Here is a 21,460-nt window from a genome sequence, read left to right on the forward strand (position 1 = left end):
AATAACCTGTGGCTGTACAACCGGGCACAGCTTTTTAGTTTGCCTTCACCTTCTGAAGACTGCTGTCAACAGCATCTAACTCAGAAAATAAGCCCTGGCATGGCTGATAGCCTGTTTCTATAAACGGGGAGTGGAGAGGAAGGCTCCCTGGGAAGCCTCTTTCAGCAGGATTTTTCAGCTAGGAAAGAAGTGAGGAGAGTAACCAGTGATGTACGTAACCACAGAGAACGATTACTCACAGCTCTCCCTTCCCAAGTACTGGCAAAGAGGGAGCAACCTCATGGCAGTCTAGAATATCCTACCTGGACTCCTAATTTGGAGAAGCGTGGGCCTCACTTAAGTCTGGTCTTCTACCAGCCAAGGCTGTGCCTTCCCCAGCAAAAGTACCATGCAGGAGGATTACAAGAATTATGATGAAGCATTTTTTTTACACAAAAATATAATCAAACAATAGAAAAATATAATTGTTGGGCTTTTTGCTTTCCACCTCCCTTTGACTCATCAGCATGTCTGCACAGGCCATCCAGGAGAACACTACTATGGGACGGCTGCCAGTAAAACCGTGATCTTGTCCCATGCTGGCATGACGTGATCTGGTTTCAAGCAAGGCAGTGGAGTCTGGCCACTGAATATCTAACAACAGCATTTCACTGCTGCTCACAAATGAGGACCTGATCAACAGCCAGCTAGAACCAGTGACTTCTAAGGTTTAGTTCAACTGGGTTTTAAGACAGCAACATATATATACACGTTTAATGAACCATATTCATAAAGATAAAACATAGCTTAATAAAAAACTAGCGTATTCAACAGTAATAACTGATTTAACATATATATTTGTATCTAGTCACCCTGAGAAGACACGTTGGACATGTTTTTATATTCTTGGATCATAAACTCAGAGAAGCAAGTGTTAAAACATGCAGGAGATAATGGCTCGGTGCCTGGCCAGGAAGGCAGGCTGGCAGGAAGTGACTCATCTGCCCATTGACTGCACAAAGTACTCGCAGAGGAAATTCATCCGTAGGTTAGCCCAGCAGACTGTCACTGCCATAATGGATTAAATCTTCCCATCATTGGACTATTGTAGCATGCAAAAAACATTAAAACATGTGCCTGTTTATAGGGGAAGTTGGTTTAAAAAGGGAAAGAAGTTAGCTATGTTCCATGCCAAGGACTGATAAACGGGTTCTGTAGCAATGGCAACGGTGAGAGAGAGTCAATCAGCAGCAGGTATCATTTTCTTATTACTGCGTGCTTCTCATTTACCTTGAATGCTCTGAATTCATGCTATGAATCAGAAGCAATACCACAACAGTAGTATTTCAACTGGTCCGGTACAGGAAAGAAAGATCTCAGTGGTATCTGCTCTTCCAAATTTATTCTTTGGTTACTCACTCAACACACTTGGGTGACTGGGACCTTTTTGCAGGCAGAGTTTGAAAGAAAAACAGTGGGGGTTTTTTGCTAATACAGAAAAGATGGGCCTTTCTGCAAGCTGAACAGAATGTCCCTGTGCTTCCCCTCCTTTGCTTCTAACTGGGGAACAAAGTTGGCCCCAGTGGCCTTCTAAGCAGAGTGACCTCAGAGGGACCAGAGCTTGCAGTACCCTTCCCTGATTCCTTTTGGCTTTCACCCCATTTCTCATGTTATACGAAAGGGAGAAGCAGATCCCTCAGATCTCAGAAACCTCTGCTTAGTAAAGAAGCATAGTTTCATTTCATAAAGTAATACACTGACAACTTCTAATCCGGGCAATCTGAAGAGATAGCTTTTGTTCTACTGATACACTATCTAACATATTATCCCTCAAAAATTATTAACCATTAAGACACTACATAGAATGAGACAATTCACTCTGCCTGAATTCTACAGTACGTGTTTGGATCTAGATACTTAAAATACACCTGAGTGGTAGAAAGCAACCCAGCCATGCTCTTTTCAGGGCTGTGTATCTCTGTATACAATTAAAATGCCTTCACTGAGCTAGAAAAGTCTCCAGGCATTATCAAATTTGTCCTGATGTGCTCAAAGGTATTGTTTTGAGGGATGCAAGCTTGACTTGCAATCAGTAAAGACAGGTGCTAAAATGTGGGAGGTCTTAGGTTCTCAGATGTCCTCAGCAAGAAGGGGAGTGAACCTATATCACTTTCTTGCTTTTTCTACCCCCAGAACACAGGGTATCTTAAGTGAGACCACTCACTACCATTTCGTCTTGAAGGGGCCACTTCACAACCAAGAATATGAGAGAGGTGAAGACAGAGCAGAATTGCAATTACACTGCACCTTACATGTCTCATTGCTTGAAGCTTCAGCTGTTAAGTACTCAGGACACCTGCAAATCAGGCCTTACAAATGGTTCCCATTAAAGAATGAATGTAGAGAGTTTGCACTCATTAGTGAAAACTTTGGTTTAAGTGGGCTAATTTGTCCACGTTAAGCAGGAGCTCAGATGCTGCAGTATTTCTTTATCCTTCCTCCTTTTTTTCCCTGCTAAGCATCGGGGCCCTTTCTAGGCCTGCTGCAATGGAAGCGGCTGCAACCTTCCTCTTGTTGTCGGGGAATTGCAGCAAGCCTGCAGAAGAGCTCATACACTTAGCCTCCCCCAAGCTCAGATATCGCAATACACATACCTTGCTCGGTTGCACTGTTCTAAGGCAACGAAAGGATGTATCCCAAGGTCCGGCAGTATGTGGAACTGGTTGAGTCCACCAGGCACTAGGCACATCAGGTAGCCTATCCTAAGAGATCCACTCTCCAGCAAGTTGCCAGCTTGTTCATGGCTCTGCTTTAAAAGAGCTGTGCTTTAAAAGAACAGTTAAACAGTGGATTTCCATTCAAAACAGATTAATAATTAAAAAAAAGAAAAGGATCTAGCAGTATTTTACCAGCCAAACTGCTGACCTGGGCCACAAATATGATTAGTACTGTATGACTGGAAAAGCTGTGGGACATCCAGTACCTCAGTATTCTAGGCTGAGTTTTACTGGATCAGAGGAAACATTTTTCATCCATGAAAAAATAAACTTGGTTTAGTTATCTTCCATTTACTCAGCTGCAGTGATCTACGACACCACAGGAACAGTGAGTGCCCCGTTCTGACAGTTGTTGCTAACTGGGCATTCCCTTGCTTCATGAGACTTTGCGTGTTTCATTAGTAGGTCAGCTGTCTGCATTACCTGGCCCTTCAGCTTCCCTGAAACACGGCTGCTTTGCTTCGCTGTGCAGTTTCCCTGGCACTCAGGCAGATCTTACAGTGCAACAGCTTTAAAACAAGCAGAATATAAAACCCAGAACTTTCTCAAACACAGCATAAGCATGGAGAACATGAAGGAAATTCTGAGCTTGCCTTTCACTCCAATTTTGTGCCACTATGGCTCCGCTGATTTCAAGAGAGTTCTGATTTCCACTGCGCAGAGGGAAGAAAGTCAACCAGCCTCCCACAAAAGAATATTTAGGAAAAGGTCCTGCAGTTCTTGGGAGCAGCTCATCACATAACTTTACATAGCAAATTACATTAGACGAGGCCCTAGCTACTGATCAGTTAGGAAGTGATGAATAAAACAATACTTCCAGCACAGGTGGATGAAATTTCTCTTGACTAATTTTTTTTATAATTTTGCATGGTAAAAAAAGCTTGTGGTGCTTGACTATGGGGATCCAGTAGCTATGTTCTGGCTTTGCACTGGCCAGCTAGGAACATCCATCAAACAAAACAGCTCCCAAGGAGCATTTCTGAATGTAACTGAGATCACCGCGGAAGGGGCTGAGGCAGCTCCAGTGGTGATGAAAAACTATGCCTTTAGCTGGCCTGTGAAAAGTCAAGTAGGAAGACCATCATAAATGCTAATAGCTCCAGGAATGTTAATAGGTCCAGGAAACTGGACCCTTCTCCAGTATCGGTGTAGACACAGCATTCTGTAGGAAAGGCCTGATTTTCACAGGCATTAGGACCATGAGTGCAGGTCACCCTCACCCTGGCGTAGGTCTTTGTGAGAAGGAACAGGAAGGGGTGGCTCTGTGCTCTGGGAGGGAGGTGGATAAATCCCACTTCTTTTGACTGATGTCATGTTTCCAGTGGAGGAACTACCACACAATCAGTCTGGACAGTAATGTTTCTGACATCTTCCCAAATGCTTAACAGTAAGCCAAATACCACAATTACTGTCCTTGTGATTTCACTGTATCACACCTCACACTCAGGGCCTCACACTCCCTCACTCTCTGAAATCTTACAGTATTTTAACTCACCTGGTTTCAAGGGAGCTACCTCTAAATTTAAGCAAATCAAGAGACAATCAGATTTTCTTTGTCCTAGCAAGCCTCTCAAAGGATTTACTGTGCTCTAAGCAACCACTCCATTCTCTGTTCACCTTGCAGGTAATAACAAGAATATTCTGTGGAGAATTCAGATACACAAGAAACATGCCAGGCAAGTCACTGAAAGAAATTTAAGGCTTACCTTTCTCTGTAAACATGTAATGCATTAGTAGATTAATTTCCCATTAGACAAGTGAATGACATAGGATGCAGCATGCTACAGAAGATGAACTGCGTACCAGATGCAGTAGAACTCTAATCACAATTAAAACAGTCAGGTAAACAGTATCTGAGTCAGGACCCAGCTACACTAGGGCAGCTCTCCACCATGCTGCTAGGTTTGAAGTGTAGCTTGTACGCCAGGGCTTAATGCCTGCATTAAAGTTACCCTGGTTACTGAGGACTCCCATTCAATCACCTGAAATTGTTCTCTCTGCAGTGAAGAACTGTATGTGTATTACAGAGTTAGGTTTTGATAAAATGACCCAGAATACAGACACAGATGCCTGAACCAGTGTATTTAAAATTGAAATGAAAAAAAAACAAACAAACCAGAAGCAAAAAGCTCTTGATCCACATCTTCAGCATCAGCAATGTGACAAGGAGCAGAGTAATGAGAGATCCAGCAAAATTGTCATGATACTGATAATACAGAAATACTTACCCCAGCATGATGATAAATCACAATACAGCTAACTACCCTCAGACAAACAGCATATATAGATGAACAAAACACAATGACATAGCTTTAGCATCATAATTTTTCTAAAGCGGCACAGTCATTTGGAAGGACAATCTGAATCACATATAGTTCTAACTGTTACATGAAATAAAGGATAACAGTCAGTTAAGCGTGCTCTTCTGCAAGATTCACTATACTCTGGATATATGATCATAACCATACAAGTCTTCAGGTTACATCAGGTCAATCAAAACAGTCACCTAATACAAGTAGCCTTGGGAAGGCTTAGAAAACGAAAAGCCCCGTCAGACCTGCAGTATACACAGTCCTTAGCTGATGTAAAGCATACGGCCCTTAAAGAAAGTATGTTCGTCGGTATCAACGGAGGTCCAGGATGATTATTTTTAAATGCTTTGTAAACTACAGATACAATCCATAGAAGGATGGAGATTCAGAAGAACTGTACATTTAGTAATTTGGAGGTATATACAAGTTACATGCTTGGATTTTTCCTAACCTCTTCATCCCAATCAAAATCTAATGTAGCATCATCTAGCTCTGCTATCGAGAAGAGAGATTTCTGTGTGACCACACTGGCTTTACTAGCGTTTCCCAATGCAAAACTCTTCCTTCTGCTAGGATGGCTCACATGCACCTTCAGCAATGGACTATGGCTTTCCTTGTGAGTGTCAGTCTTAATGGTACGGGAGGTTTCCAATTTTGACTGAGGACGAGATGCAAAGGAGAATGTTGACAGTTTGGCTAATGTGCTGGAGCGTACCTTCCCTGTGCTTGGGCCACCAAGCTTCGCCTCTCCCTCCCTTTTCTTTTCAGTGGATGGAGATGACACGGCATCAAAGCTGACATCAGAGCATATTGTTGCGCTTCCTCTCATCTCTCTTCCTAAGGGCTGACTCTGTTGCTCTTCTCTCCCTTTATTATCAATTGATCGTTTTTCCGAACTACTTTTTCCTAAGCGACTCAATGCCATCCTGGATTTCTCAGAGGGGCAGCATTCTTCTGGCAGCTGCCCACCCTGGAGCTGCTCTCCAAGCTTAGAAATATTTTCATTCTGAAAAAGAGAAAATTCTTCATTTTTCTTCTCTGAAGAATCAAGTTTTGTCCTTGGTCTGAAAGAAAATTTAGCTAGTTTAGCTGCTGGAGGATTTTCACTGTCAAGGATTTCTGGCTCAGGGGAACTTACTACCTTTGTTTCCTTCACTGCTTGACCTTTACTGCGTTTTCTCATGGAAATTGTTGCAGTTTTTGCTGCTACAGATACACTGTTCTTTTCCTCCCCTAGCACAGAATCTGCATCACTTGAAAGATCAGGCAGGCCAGGCGCAGGTGATACGGAAGGAAGGGCCTTTGCCTCAGGGTCCTGTGTACTTGTAAAGAATCCACGTGATTTCTCTGTGTGCAGTCTCTGACACCTTTTAGAAACTCGTTGTGTAATAACTGAATCCTGCACACTAGCACTTGGTGATGCTGCGTCTTGAATACTTGATTCTAAAGAAAAACAGTTGTGTTCTTCTGTCCTTTTCCGGCTTATCTTGGAAACTCTGTCCTGTTCCAAAGGAGCACGTAGATTCACTGTTGCTAGTGACTCTTTCATTCCACCCCCCTTCCCTGGTATCGAAGCACTTCTTTCTTCAGAACAGGATGTTTTACACAGTGTTTTTGAAACCAAATTATTTGGAGATATCTTGGGCACTGGAGACTTTTTCTGAAAAGTTTCTTCAGCATCGGGGTTGGTCTCTTCCAGGCTGTCAAACCATGCCAGGCTGCCATCATCACCCCTCTCACTATGTTTAATCAAGTGTTTTGTATTTTTGTTATTACCATATGCCAGTTTGCGTACGGTTTCTAGCTGTATATCCCCTTCACAGCTGCCTTTGAGCAAAGAAGGCTGTGGCCTGGAGTTATTCTCCTGTTGATCTGAAGGTTCTGACTGAGACATTTGCTTTGACCACCCAAATGCATCCTTGCTCAAGCATCTTGTAGTAGTACTGAAACTTGTCTCTTCAGGCTGCAGCTGGCATGAATTTTCCTTTTGTAATCTATGGAATAAAAAAAAAACAAACCAAGCAATAGTAATTTATTTTTCTTTTTTTCTTTCTTTCTTTATTGCATTAGTGATGCTTAATATGTATGAATGGTGAAAAGCTACAAATAATGTAGGTCACAAAACTGCATTACCAAGTTTCACATATAGCTCCAAATGCTGGTGTTGCAGTCTGTGATCTTTCAGCACCCTCTACAGTAAGTGGCAGAATTTACTGTCCCCAGCAGAAGATAGGCAGATGGACAGAGAAAGCAACCACCTAAACTTAATTTCCTTGGGAAACTAAAAATACCCCAAATGCCCAGACAAAGAGCTTTGCACTACTTACAGCCATTGCTAGAATCCCTTAGGGATTACATATTCTCTAAGTGTATCTTCTAGAACAGGAACCTTATTAGATTTTATCCTGAGCAAGGCAAAGCCTCAAACAAGTTATCAGAATGGAAAATCTAGATGTTACTTGGAATAAGGGTTGCTGGTGGTTTTCTCTCACAATCACTATGGACCCAACATGTCAAGAACTCCACAACAGAGTGAAAGCATCTCAGATCACCTAAAAAACTTAATTATCACTATCCGTGGCTGTCACTATTCTCAAGGCCCTCCAGAACAACAGAGGTGCTAGAATGAGGGTTCCCTCCAATCTCAGTATAGCTGATATTCTGTCTGTTGTACCTAAACATATAATTTCCAAGGGAGGTAGCATGCTACTTCTCGCTAAATAGCGATTCTAACGGTGAGTGAAAAGCAGCCACATTCTATCCCCAAAGTGACTGCATTAGTGTAGGTGAAATGATTCCTATGCATTATAAACAGTTCCTCTGCTATATGAGAAAACATTATATTGACATGTATCTTTTAGAATCATTATTATAATTATTTACAAATATGCTTATTATTAAAATTTTGATGGAAAGCAGCAGAAATTATCTGACTCATAAGAAGGGCTGAAAGATAAATGCTTGTTTTATTGAAATATAGTTTAGGGGGCATGCATGAGACAAGTCTTCTAATACAGAATAGGTTGTTTTAAAGAGGACATTCATTTAATATTCTCTAAGCTCCTTAAGAGGCGGGGAAGAAGAAATCAGCTTAATTTGCAGCACAGAGGATTCAGTGCGATACTGGGAAAACCTTTATGAGCATTAGGATGGAGCAATAATGGAAGACTACCCAATGGCAATGGAAAATCCTCTTCATTAGACGGCCTTTGGAGCAGATAACACAAGCCCCTGCCAGGAAGGTCAAGCACAGACCTGACCCTGTCTTTGTATTTGATCTCCCATCCCATCCTACATTTCTATGATCCCTTACGAATACCTCTGTTTTAAAATTAGCTTTTGCTGTCTGCTGGAGATATCCCACTTTCATCTGCTTTTATTGCCTCTGTGGTTATTTAAGATGTCCTCGCTAGAAGTTACAAAATAAGTCTGAAAAATATTTGAAGGAAAAAGTGTATTTTCCCAGCTGTTCTTATTCCATTAGGTTTGATAACATTAATCTTTTATCTTCCTTTAACAATAAGAAAGTATGAGTTTCTTTAGAGCCTAACCTCATTTTAGGAAACAAATGTTATTTTTTTGTATTTTATTTCCTTCCAATCTTAGTGTTTTCCCCTCAGCCTTAGTACATTAGAAGTTTTCTATTAATAACAGCAAATAGACTTTCCAAAGACTATTGAAGGGAGCTGAAAACTAGAGAAGAGACAGTGAAAATTCCAGCATGTAAAAAAGAAAAATCATCCAAAACAACAGAACTTTGATTCAGGCTTATGTTTTCCAATAACAGAAAGGGAAGAATCCTGACAAGCCCAACACAAAGAAGGCTTAAAAAATATGAAGCAGATATGCTGTATTTTGCCAAGCAAGTAACAAAAGCTTATATAAGGTTATTTGCTCAGATACAGAATCTGGCATTTTGACCCTAAGAAACTCCACTAAAATGTATGTGAGCATAGAACTGAGATATGACTTGGGAACTGATTAAAATGCTCTTAAATTCTTTGTAAATTTCATAACCCAGAGAGAGAAACGATCAGATGATGATTTCAGAGTGCTACTTTAAAACAACCTCCCTGCTTATCCATGTCCTCTGAAGAACAAGTCTCCTCCCAAAGTCAGATTCTATTTTTAGACTCTCTCCAGATATTGCCAAACAACTCTTTTTCACTATTGAATTATTTTGTTACTCTGCACATTATAACCTGTCAAGTCTTTGTAGCTCTTTGTGCAGAAGATCTTGCAGCTCCAGTCGCTCCAATATGAGTTCACACTGTGTTCGGTACTGTGCCATTGGATTTTCTGGAAATGAGGTGTGTAAGGCATTGATGCCTCCCAGAAGTGCACCCCCCTATGTCACCAAAAGGATAAAAAAAATTAGGAAGCTTTCTTTATTATTCAGCACCCAATTTAAACAGCAGAGACCATTTTATACAAAATTCTCCCTTAGATATTTTAAAGCTTAAAGTAGCAAATATTTACTAACTAACTGTATTCATAAATAATCCTACTAGGTCTGCTCACACAGGCAATGTTGCTCACACACATAAAGCAATTATATGATCAAGCCTGCAGTTCGCTCATACTGGTTTATTTTTATTTCACAGAATCACAGGTTGGAAGGGACCTCAGGGATCACCTAGTCCAACTTTTATTTATACAAGAAATGGAGAGTCCACTTAAGGCTTGAGAACATCATTACTAAAAATAGAGATTAGGATTAAGGAAGTTTTCCAAATACCTTGTAAAAATTCTGCCCACGTGAGACACTTTTATAACTGAAGAAGTTCTGATTGCTGAAAGTTTTCATTAGCTTTGCTTAATTATTTAAATGGGAAGACCTGGGTGTTGTATTAAGGAAGGAAGGCCTTCATACAGGCTTGTCAACACAGGGTAAATTGACCAGCAAAAATATTTCTGAATAGCTCTTTAAGAATAAGTAACTATTCAGGAATAATTTCAGAGAGCAAGAGATTTTAATCTGGGACAATTTTGCTGTGCCTTGTGAGAAATGAAGTAGTTTTTATTTGGAACACTGCATCTGCACAAAGTGATTTGTACCACAACAAATAATCTAGAATAGCTCTGTAGTCAATTGCTCTTTGGAAAAAAAAAAAAGAAACCCACAGCACAAACCTGACAAACCACCTATTTTGTCACAGATTGGCTACCATTTACCACTCCTGTCTAATCTATAAAGCTCAATACAACTAATGAACAAGATGCACACCACGTGCCATGAGAGCAATAGTCAACAGAATAGCAACAGTCAACAGAGTCTCTAGAACCACAGATTGCTACATATGGCATCACATGGACCTCACATTTTCATTTGTGGCAATTTCTGGTTCTTCCATCTTGAAATGATAAAATTTTGTATTAAAAAACAAATTGCATTGAAAAAACATCATTCTGGTGGCTAATTAAAGCCCTCTAAAACTCCACAGTGCTACAGCTAAGGCTGTCCATGCCACCATTAATGCATCCCATTGAAGTTAACACTTGGGGTTTTTTGGCAGATCGCTTCAGGAACGTGATAGATCTGTTCCACACATAAGCATTAGTCTGTAGCCACGGAAAAGGCTGTTGTAGAACCCTTCTGCCATATTTGTTTCAAGAACTGGCAGGTTCATGGTTAAGGAGGGAGGGACAGTAGAAAAGAAAGTCCAGTCTCTTGGCTAGGACAGTTAAAAGCAGCCAAGGAGAACTAAATTCTCTCTCTGACGGTAAGTTCCAGTTCTTGAGATTCAGAAAGAGCCAGTTAAGCAAAGGTTTTGAAAGGCAGTGAATCGTAACTAGGAGCTTGATGTGGTGTGTGCACAGAAGGAAACTGCAGTCAACAGGAAGGGAGCTCAAACACTCAAAGTGCTACCACTCTGAAACTGGGGTCCTAACCATCTCTCATGAGGTATGCTCCAGTGGAAAATTTCTTCTGGATCGTGCATAATTCAGCTCCAGATCATAGAAGAGGAGTGGCACCGACCTATCACTTCACAAGGACCATGTGAAGATGAGTGAATTGGTGTTTCTGAAATACTCAAATATGCCAGAAACGAATTCCACAGAAAAACACATGAAGAAATTGAGAATTCTACCTTAGAACAGTAGGTAATAAAACATTGAGCAAAACACTGAAAAGGATAGTTACTTTTGGCTTGAGTACTGTCAACCTGTGACCTAAGGATCCAATGGAAAAAAAAGGAATACATGATTTTATATCCTGAGATAAGTGCTCAAGGGGTACAATTATGTCTTGCCTTTACTGACTTTTCAGTGCTTTACTCGGGTATCACAATGAGTTTCTTTTAAATGTTCGTGTGTGTGTGTGTGTGTGTAAAGTTCTAAGTGGGATGTGACTGAATTTAAGATATCTGCGGAGTTTTATTTCTGTGCTGTGCTTATGTCTCTGAGATATTTGCCCCATTAAGATATCATTTTGAGAAGAAGGTAGCCATATGACAAATCCACATGCTGTGGAACTGAGGGCAGAGGATCTAGAGCAGAGAGGGAAAAAAGAAAGTATTACAGGGAAAGTTAGCAGAAAGGAAGGGTGTAAAAGTGCCTAAGGATGGGAAGACAAAATGTAAAAAGGGAGTAAAAGGACAGTGGTTGGAAAGGGAATAAAATAAGGATGAAAACACGACCAATAGAAGGAGGGAGACAACGTTAACAAAGAGGAAACGAGGCAAAGAAAAGATCAAGCCAAGGGGTTTAGAATACGCTCACAAAGACAAAGAAGGAAAGAGAAAAGTAAGGGTGAATTAGCAGACAAAACAAACAAAAGACCCCAGTAAACTAGGTTGGTGATGAAAATACGACAGTCCTCCTTCCCAAGAGGGGTCACAAGAAATAACTGAACACTGACCTGAGAACTGTGACCTTTGATTTTATACTGGCAAGAATATGCTTTTTATAGAAGTTGCAAAGACAATGTTGAAGACAGAGTTTGCTGAGCTGAAAGGTGGCAGCCAGTCCTTCAAGAATGACACTGGCACTTCCCCACTTACAACTTCATTCTACAGAATGACAGTTAGGCAGGAAACACAGGATGTATCTATACATAATCTTTTTCTAGAGGAGGAATCAATTTCTGAAAATAATCTTTTGCACGTTACTTCTATTTTTTTTAATAAAACAAATAAATCACTTCCTTCAAAAAGAAACTGTTTCAGTGATTCATTTATACTTTCTCGGAGGAAAGTAAAATTTGGCCTTAAATAGCAGATCTCAAATTTGCAGATTCCTAGCAAAAATGAACACATTTGCCTACTTGCTTATAAGAAGTGAAGAGTGGAGCAAATACGATGAGCATACCAACTACTCCCAGGTAGCGCCCTGCAGTCATAATTCAGGCAAATTTCTCCCTGACTCTAACTAGATAGATGCTTGTTATGCAAACTGCAGCCCTTGAAGGCAGGGCTGTATAAAAATGAAAAAAGTGACCAACAGTTAAAACAATTCTCTCATATTTATTCATGCTGATGGAGTTATGCAGATGACAATACACATTCATTATTATTATTTACATACATTCCACCTTTTGACCTTCATGAAAAAAAAAATTAGTATTTCAGATTTCTTATATCCAAATCCACATTGCTTAGAAAACACCATCCCATGAAATTCCAAATCTAGTTAATTACAGGTTTAATTACAGTTAACGAATACTTATGTGATATCTTCTGCTGTTTCAACTGGATATATTGGTACAGCTTCTTATTTTAACTTAGATGCAGTGCTGTCATTGAAAAGCTGAGCTCTTCAAAACAGTGCAAGATGAATTGCAGCAGACAGCAAAATAATCTTTTGCTAGTTAATGAGGTCAGGCCCTGTAGTATTTTTGAGACAAATTCCATTTGCAACACTGTGCAGTAGACTATCCATGGCAGAAACTGCAATTAGTCTCTCAACCCTCATTGAAAGAACAAGGGGGATCACAAGTGCCTACCTGCCATATGTGACTGTGCGTCTATCCTGAAGAGCTTTATCTCTGAAAAAGAAGCATATCTACTCCTGCAAAGGTCTTTAAGGTCCATTGAGCTAATGGGCACTATATAAAATTGTTTAAATTTGAATATATTCATATCAACCTATACAGAAACATAGGAAATGCCATTTTGGATCAGACCAGTCATCTGTGCAGTGGAATACACCATCTCTGACAGAGCCAAAACCAAATATTTCAGACGTGCTAAAAATCCCCATGCATAACACTTTGGATAATCTGGTTATGGTAATTTTTTTCTACTGCAAAGCATGAAGGTTTACTTCCCTTAAAAATATTCTATCTGAAGTAACAGTGTCTGTATTATTTTTCACATAAAAACAAGCCTGTATCAGATCACATTCCTTTCATTAATTCTAAATGTGTTACTTTTTCTTTATATTCAACATCCTAATAATGTACAGTAATCTGAAACCTAGGCTTCCGCATTTTTTCAATGCCTTTTTACATAGAAACATTACACAGATACATGTGGTAACTGGAATGCACAATTTTGAGTGTACGGCAACAAAAGTTCTGAGTTTCTGTATCACCACCAACGTATTTTAGAATGATCTAATGGCAAAATGAAGTGTAGGTCTTGGTAACTCTTTGAATCTTGCTCAAAAAATGATTTGGTTCTCTCATACCCAGTTAATGAGTAACAAGGTAACATTATGGAAGAAAAACTCATCAGAGGCTATTAAACACAGGATATAGACACAATTTCTGGCTAAAAAGGTCTTTAAAATGTAGATTACCAAAAGTCAATAGCATGCCAAAACTTCACTTAGACTGAAAAGGCTATAAAAAAAGGTACCAGGCCTTTATCACCAATCCAGATTTTTCGGTATAATCTCTGTTTAAGAGTTTTAATAATCAAGGCGGACTAAAAATGACTTGTCAAGGTCTCTGAAGACCTACTTTCCATGAGTCCATGAAACCCCCTCCAAAGAGATAAAGGGAGCTGGCACGTATCTACATGATAAAATGAATCCCTTAAATGTGCTACTGCAGCAATTGCAATGGCAGCAATAAACCATACCTGCATAGAAGATTCCATCACTGATACCACAGTTACAGCATCTTCCAAAGTCACAGTATCTCTAAACATCAACCTGGCATGAGCTGTCAAAAATAAATGCGCATTGAAAGCAAGTGTTACCAAAGTCAAAAAGCATTTTTCTTTTGTACTAGAAGGGACAGGGTATTCAAATTTCTTCAGCTCTTCAAACAATTGTGCATGGGTCTAACTTAAATATGAATCTAATCCTTTTGATTTTAGTGTCAATTTCAACAGGAATTGGAAGGCTTAGTTTTACTAGTAAAGGATGTAATGTGACTTCTGGATTACAGTGACAGTTCGAATGAAGTTGCTTAAAATGCTAGAGTTAAAAAATGTGAAGTGCTGGATATCACAACAAAGAGTGTGATATGAAACATCCCTATCTACATAGGTATGTGGTATCCCCATAAAGTAAAAAATTACTTTAAAATAAGTATTTTATTATTTTAAAATAATAAAAAAATAAGTTTAATTTTCATCACAGGTCAGGAAAGATTTTATATTCTCTAACTGGTCTGTGTCACAAATTTAATATATTATTTAATATGCTTTTCTCTACAATAGCTTTATTTTTTTTTCTTCCTTCCCTTTCTTAAGTCAGCAAAACAAAACTGATTTTTGTAAATGGATATAATGCATATAATTTTCCACAGGAAGCTCTCCTCCTAATTGGCCATGGAAACACAGAGAGTTCTTTTCCAGCAAGAGAAAGGCAGGTTAATTAATACCATCTGTATAATACTTTGAAAGAACAAAATGCTACTAAAAGCCCCAATCATGTGAACACATAAGAATGGAAGAAACACCAAATGTGAAAATAACATGTGGAACCCTAAAAGTTAGGAATGTCTTTAATCTAAAAAAGTTTTCCCCCAAAATGGAGGACATAATATAAACATCTGATGCAGGAAGCACTACATTGCTGACTGGCATATAAAAACATAAAGACCATTTATGTTTGTTGTTCAAAAATACAGTACATTCTTTTAAGTTCATCCTAAAAATATTTGATATGCTGCTTTATAAAATAAAATCATGTTAAGACAGAGGCCTACTGGTTCCTTTGGTTTTGTTCTTACAAATGAAATATGGTTTGAACTCAGAGTTGGAAATGTTGAAGTCCTATTGCAAAATACAGACTTGATTACTGATAATTAAAGAAACAAGAATTTGTTATTTTTGATGTTATATTAATTTCAGGATAGAAGCAAATACTTGACACCTTTCCTCAAGCTGAGTAGGATGGCAACCTAGGACTCAAATGAAATAAAATAAATCCTGAGACTGCTTTTCATAAAGACACACAACTTCTGAGATTTTTCTCTCATATGTGATTTCTTCCAGTGGTTTGAGTTTTTATTATGGGTGTCAGAATGGCAAAATGAAAACTGATTTTGATAATCTCAATATAACATCCTTTCCCACATTCAAAATCTCCAACCCCAAGCCTCTTTAGATTAGAAAGAAAAAGCAATACAAGAATCACCTATCCCTACCTCTCTGGAAAATCTGCTACTCTGCTTACTGGCTATAATTACACTCCTGATCTATTCATTTTATAAAGGTTAATTGTTAGCCTAAAAATAAAATTGCCGCAGCCTTACCTTCTGCGAGGCGTATCAAACTTTCTAATAAGCGAATGGTAGTTCGGGCAGCATTTCTGCAGTCGCTTTGACGCTGCATTTGATAGTAGCGTACAAGGATCAGGTTGCTCTCATCAGACAGTTTTGGCTGTATACTTTTTATAAGGCAGAAGTAGGTTTTCATCTTTTCCATGCTCCACAGCTTTTCTGATTTGCTTGGGCAACCTGAATAACAACTGCCTAGTCAGTAATTTTACAACAGACGTTAAGCTTTTTCCTAAGAATTCCTGTTAAATAGACAAGTGACTATACAGGACACGTTACTATATTTTTGGGGCATACTGGGTTGTCCGTATGCTAGTTTTCAAGCACTCGGTCAGCTTCCAGTGTGGAATTTTAGACACTGTCCAGTCCCTCCCCTGTCAAAATCCACAGTAAAACCTCCAGTAATTTCAACAGAACTGCTGTAAAACTCACTGCCCACCAGGGTAGAGTCAGTACAATGTGTTCTAGTATTCCTTAAAATGTAAAATGCTACATGAATGTAGGTACTGCCTCTGGCCATTTCATCTACTTTGTAGGAGCCAAAACCTACCTGCCCTACCTGTTTGCAGGGAAACATTTTGGGAAGGGAAGGAAGCTAGCTGAGGAAGTTTCCTCTAACCATGTCTTCCCTAATGGGGATCACAGCCATGTTCCTGCAGTGGATGGAGAAGGGGCTGGTTAAAATCAAATCACACTGCCTTCCCTATTCCCAGAGCACAGAATGCCTCACAGGGAACACTGTTGCTCACTCTTTGAGCCCTGCAGCACACGTAGCTCAGATTAGTTTTGTCTAAGTTTCCTATTAACAGCATGTACAATTGCATGGTGTGTAAGATCTGCACATCAAGCAAGGTAAAGGCGCAGGATGGAAATTATCAACTTACTGAGCAGTCTGGGCTGAAATCTCTTGTAAAGGATCATAGAGTAAAAGTATAGTGTTCTTAGCTCACCCCTATTAATTAATTGGTGATCTCTCTCTTACTCCTACTTGAAAAACAACCATACCACCAGGAACTACTGTAGCAAAAATGGCAACTCTGATTAATATGAAAGACTCAAGAACAACAAACTAAACTGAAAGGTGGGGAAATTAAAAAAACAAAATCAAATCAAAACCACCTTATAATTTAAAAAGAGTACTCTTACCTTTATTTTGCAAGATGAAGGAGGAAATGATGCGGTCCCATTCCTCATTCTTTGTATCTAACAATACTAAGACCAGGTCAAATCTGCTCAACAGGGGACTGCCAAGAGCTATGTTGACAGAGACAGACTCATTAGGGTCATAATGGCCTTTTGGGTTTGTTGCTGCCAGGATAGTTGTCCTTGTATTAAGCTTGCACACCAAGCTAGAGAAAAGCATGTGAACATCATGGTTCAATTAAATTGGGCAGGGGAAATAATTCCAAGGTGTTAAAAATTATCATGTTTTTATGTCATAAAAAGCACATCTTACCTTGAAAGACCATAAGAGCTAAACAATATACACAATTGTTGTATTAATATATATTATATATATAGCATTTCTCAGACAGAGAATAGCAACTAGACAGAAAGACAGTGATCAGGATACCAAAAGTAACTAAGCAATATTGCCATGAGTATTATCTATACACAGGTAGGTCCTTAAATGATGAAAACCAACCTAGCTTTTCAGAAATAGGTATTACTTTACTGATTTATATGGCACAAAAACACTTTTTTAATGATGGAAAGTAACATTTTAGCTTAATTCACATTTTAAGAAAGCAAAATAAAAAGTAATATAAAGGTATGTTTTATTCCTGTGTGTAAACATGTTATGACTATGAACCCAACCACTGATGACAGCCATATGAACTGTTTCTCCAGGGAAATAGCCATTTTCCTCTCTTAAACATGGTATCCTGGCATGTGTTTGTAGATGTCGGGAAAGATTATTCTTATTCTAGTAGTCCAAATGTAATCCTTTTGGCTAAGGCAGCAGCAGAAGTATTCTAACTTTGGTTTGTTGCTGAGCTATTTCTAGTCAGCTCCTGATTACTGCTGCCTCGTGTCCAAAGTTATTCTATAACCAAGAGGAAGGACCACAGATCTTCTATTAGCTTATACCCAGTGGGAAAGAAACGATATCTCCCATGCACCAAAATAAGACTTTAAATTAACAAAGTGCTTAACATATCTGTGCTAAGTTACTACTCAAAAAAGCCTCATTAGAAGTAGTCCTTAAAAGTCAGCAACTGAGGCTATATGCTCAAGCTAGCAACCTGTGCTTTGGGGTCTACAAAACCCCACCAACTGCAACAGGGAACCCAGCTAAAATATGTCGCTATCTACATTAACATGAAGATAGGACCCCATTAACTTCAAATATTTGTCCCCAACTGGATTACTGGCAAAGGCAATGCTTTTTTTGATGCAGCCCAGGATACGGTTGGCCTTCTGGACTGCAGGCGCACACTGTTGGCTCATGTCTAGCTTTTTGTTCACCAATACCCCCAGGTGTCCTTCTCCACAGGGCTGCTCTCAATCTCTTCATCCCCCAGCCTGTATTGATACCGGAGGTTGCCCCAACCCAGGTGCAGGACCTTGCACTTGGCCTTGTTGAACCTCATGAGGTTCTCACAGGCCAACCTCTACAGCTTGTCCAGGTGTCTCTGGATGACATCCCATCCTTCTGGTGTGTCAACTTCACCGCTCAGCTTGGTGTCATCTGCAAACTTGCTGAGGGTGCACTTGATCCCACTGTCTTTGTCATTGATGAAGACATCAAACAGCACTGGTCCCAGTACAGACTCTTGAGGGACACCACTCATCACTGATCTCCATCTGGACATTGAGCCATTGACCACTACCCTCTGGATGTGACCATCCAGCCAGTTCCTTCTCCACCGAAGAGTCCACCCATCAAATCCGTATCTCCCCAGTTTAGACCATGGGGGACCATGTCAACGGCCTTACAGAAGTCCAGATAGACGATACCCATAGCTCTTCCCTTGTCCACTGATGTAGTCACTCCATCACAGAAGGCCACTAGATTGGCCAGGCAGGACTTGCCCTTGGTGAAGCCATAAAGTCAAAGAGGCTAAGAGAGCTTCAGTGCAGATGCTCAGCATAAGGAAAGGACATGATCCATTAGAGGAGCCAAGAAGATGTGATTGGAGCAAGAGCTGATTTGAAAGCGACAAGGAAGAACAGGGAAAGAATGATGCCTTTTGAGCAGCAGAGATTTCAGCAATACCAGCCAGGAAATTATTTGGGCCAGGACAAGAGCTGCATATGACTCACAGAATGAGATTTAAGCTGAAAGATCAAAGTGGCAGGGGGGGAAAAAGCAGATTTGAACACATACTATGAAAAAGAAAGTGAAGAACTGAAAGTAAGCAGGAGTTTATATTTGTGCCATGCCTAACATACAAAATTCAGCATCCTGGAATTCTCTTGGTTACTGGATTTTGGAGAAATGAAGTCCTGCTTTCTGAGTTCCAATAAAAGTTTCACAAAGCTCATCATTTCACCTATGATTATTATCACCACTCACAGCAATGGAGAAGGAAAAAAACACCAAGTCTTCTTAGAAAAGTGCCCTGGTCTACAGTGGTATATTGAAAACCCAACAGTGAAGAGGGTATGTGTTTATTGTGATTGCTTGCAACCTCTGGCCCAGTGCACCGTCCTTTGAAATGTTGACTCATCTAGTTTAATACTGCTGAGAACAAAACTACTGAGTACAACAAAGAAAACAGATATATTTAATCAGCATGACAAACCTCCCTCCAACTTGTAATTAGAAGAGAAAGATCTTATGTTGTTCTATCACATATGTTAACATGCCACTTACCCTGCCTTTGCAACACTGATTGTTTGTTGCTCCATCGCTTCATGGATACTGGTTCTGTCATGTTCTTTGATACTATTGAACTCATCAATGCAACAAAGGCCTCCATCTGCAAGCACCAGTGCTCCAGCTTCCAAGTTCCACTCCCCAAAGTCTTTCACAGCAGTCACTGTCAAACCTGAACAATCAATTACTTCAGTCAGTCTTTTTCTTAAAATGCAGGAGTGCACTTGAGCAATAGAAAGGGACCAGGCACACTCAGGTGTGCCATGGGCAGAAAGCAAAACAGCAAGTTAGATCCACCACATACCTCTACCATGTAACTCACTTTACACCTAATGGTAAGAAATCCCACTAGCTTTCGGCAGATTAGCCTGGATCTGTGGAGCAGATTCTGTTAAGCTTCCCATGTTCGACAGTGACTTGTTTTAGGACTTTGTTAATTGAAGAAAAGAGATCAGGGTAAGGAGACTAAATCTGCCAGATCAAACTGAAAATTAGGACAAATGCAAAGATCACAAAATCATGGAATGGACCCAGTCAGCTCCTCCTCCCCATCAACTACTAAAACAGACAAATATTTGGAGCTGCAAAACAAAGTTTGGAAAAAAAATATTATTTCAGGTGTCTTTCAACTCCTGGCCCCAGGAAGTGGAGAAAAATTCTCACTTTAAGCTAAGGCAATTAAATTTCTTTACGAGAATTTGGGTTCCTCTAAGCATTATGCAAAAATTAAAATTCAAAGATGCCCAAGGATTAAATTGGAGGGGTGGGGGGGAAGTTCCCAGCAGGGATCAGTAAATCTACACATGATACAACACTGGGAGCACGGCAGGTCAGAAACTCTGCACAACTGTGAAAACGGCCACTCATTATCAAGTATGTGCAGCTCCTTTCAAACTTTCTATTCCCTGTTTCCCAGCTTCTTCCCTATCTTTAGCCCTCCTTTTTCACTCCAGTGATGAGCTCAAAATATCCTTGTAGCTGACAAGCTGCAACCAGCCTAAAATCTCCTGGAATGCTATGGCAAAACCTGTGCAAGAATACCCCTCTCGCCCCAACTTCCCTTGGTTCAGGGAGGAGAGGCTGCTGAGGCCTTCTCATCGCTGCACAGCCCACCACAGTAGCCGTTTATTCCCAGTCAGCAGAAAGTTATTGGAAATGTATGTTTTCTGATAACATAACATGTACTTTAGCATGTTGTGAGCAATCTCCTCCATTGTGTCCATTTTTTCCTGGTTTCCTGGACTCTGCGCTGAACAGCTTGGGCAGCCAATCTTATAGAATTACAAAAAAGCAAAATAACCTCTAGCCTTGTGCCAGACATATGGAGAACGCTATTAAAAAGCGGAGAGAGCAACAGATCAGGCAGGTATCAGATGATGACAACCCAAAAGCATCATCTACTTTCCAAACCGCACATGGGCTTGAAGATTTGCTGAAGAGCAAGGGCCTCTGCGCCTCAGCACTGCGTTCTCGCCCGCTGCAGATCTGGCAGCGCACTGCTCCTGTCAGCAGGGCTCGGCCTTTCCATGCAGGTGGGAAGGTGGCTCCCACATGCCTTTTTGCTGTGCATATTCCGCCACATTCAAGGGCTCCCCGCAGATATTACTAGAGCCTGGCTGTGTATTTATTTCCACACAGAATCTCTTTCTGTGGTGAGGGTACACAATTGACCCCCACTCCCCCGCCAGGCCCTGAACACTTTGTGCTCTTCCCAGCCCACAGAGGCAGGACGCATGTGAACTGCAGCACGTTGCTCCTGATCCCTTGTGTGTGGCAGCCACAAGATGGCTTTCTCTACAGGCCTCCTGCTGCCACACAAGATGGCCTCCTCTCTGGGCTTCCTGCTGCTGCACATGGATATGTGCTCGTTTCAGTTACCTAAGCCCTTCTTTAC

The 21,460-nt window shown here is 40.3% G+C and overlaps 1 protein-coding gene across 2 annotated transcripts in view; it reads right to left on the minus strand.

Annotated features, from left to right (window-relative positions):
• Positions 1-4,823: 4,823 nt before the first annotated feature.
• The window catches only part of MCM9 (minichromosome maintenance 9 homologous recombination repair factor), a 57,323-nt gene continuing 40,686 nt past the window's right edge, over positions 4,824-21,460 (minus strand). For both annotated transcript variants that reach the window (XM_075087518.1, XM_075087517.1), the window contains exons 8-13: positions 19,564-19,738; positions 16,890-17,092; positions 15,720-15,923; positions 14,095-14,177; positions 9,271-9,416; positions 4,824-7,062 (exon numbers count right to left, since the gene is read on the minus strand). In XM_075087518.1, coding sequence (XP_074943619.1) covers positions 5,496-7,062; positions 9,271-9,416; positions 14,095-14,177; positions 15,720-15,923; positions 16,890-17,092; positions 19,564-19,738 — 2,378 coding nt within the window. In that variant the 3' untranslated portion in view covers positions 4,824-5,495. The remainder of the gene's footprint in view (positions 7,063-9,270; positions 9,417-14,094; positions 14,178-15,719; positions 15,924-16,889; positions 17,093-19,563; positions 19,739-21,460) is intronic.

Source organism: Phalacrocorax aristotelis, chromosome 3, assembly GCF_949628215.1.
Source record: "Phalacrocorax aristotelis chromosome 3, bGulAri2.1, whole genome shotgun sequence".
NCBI lineage: Eukaryota > Metazoa > Chordata > Aves > Suliformes > Phalacrocoracidae > Phalacrocorax > Phalacrocorax aristotelis.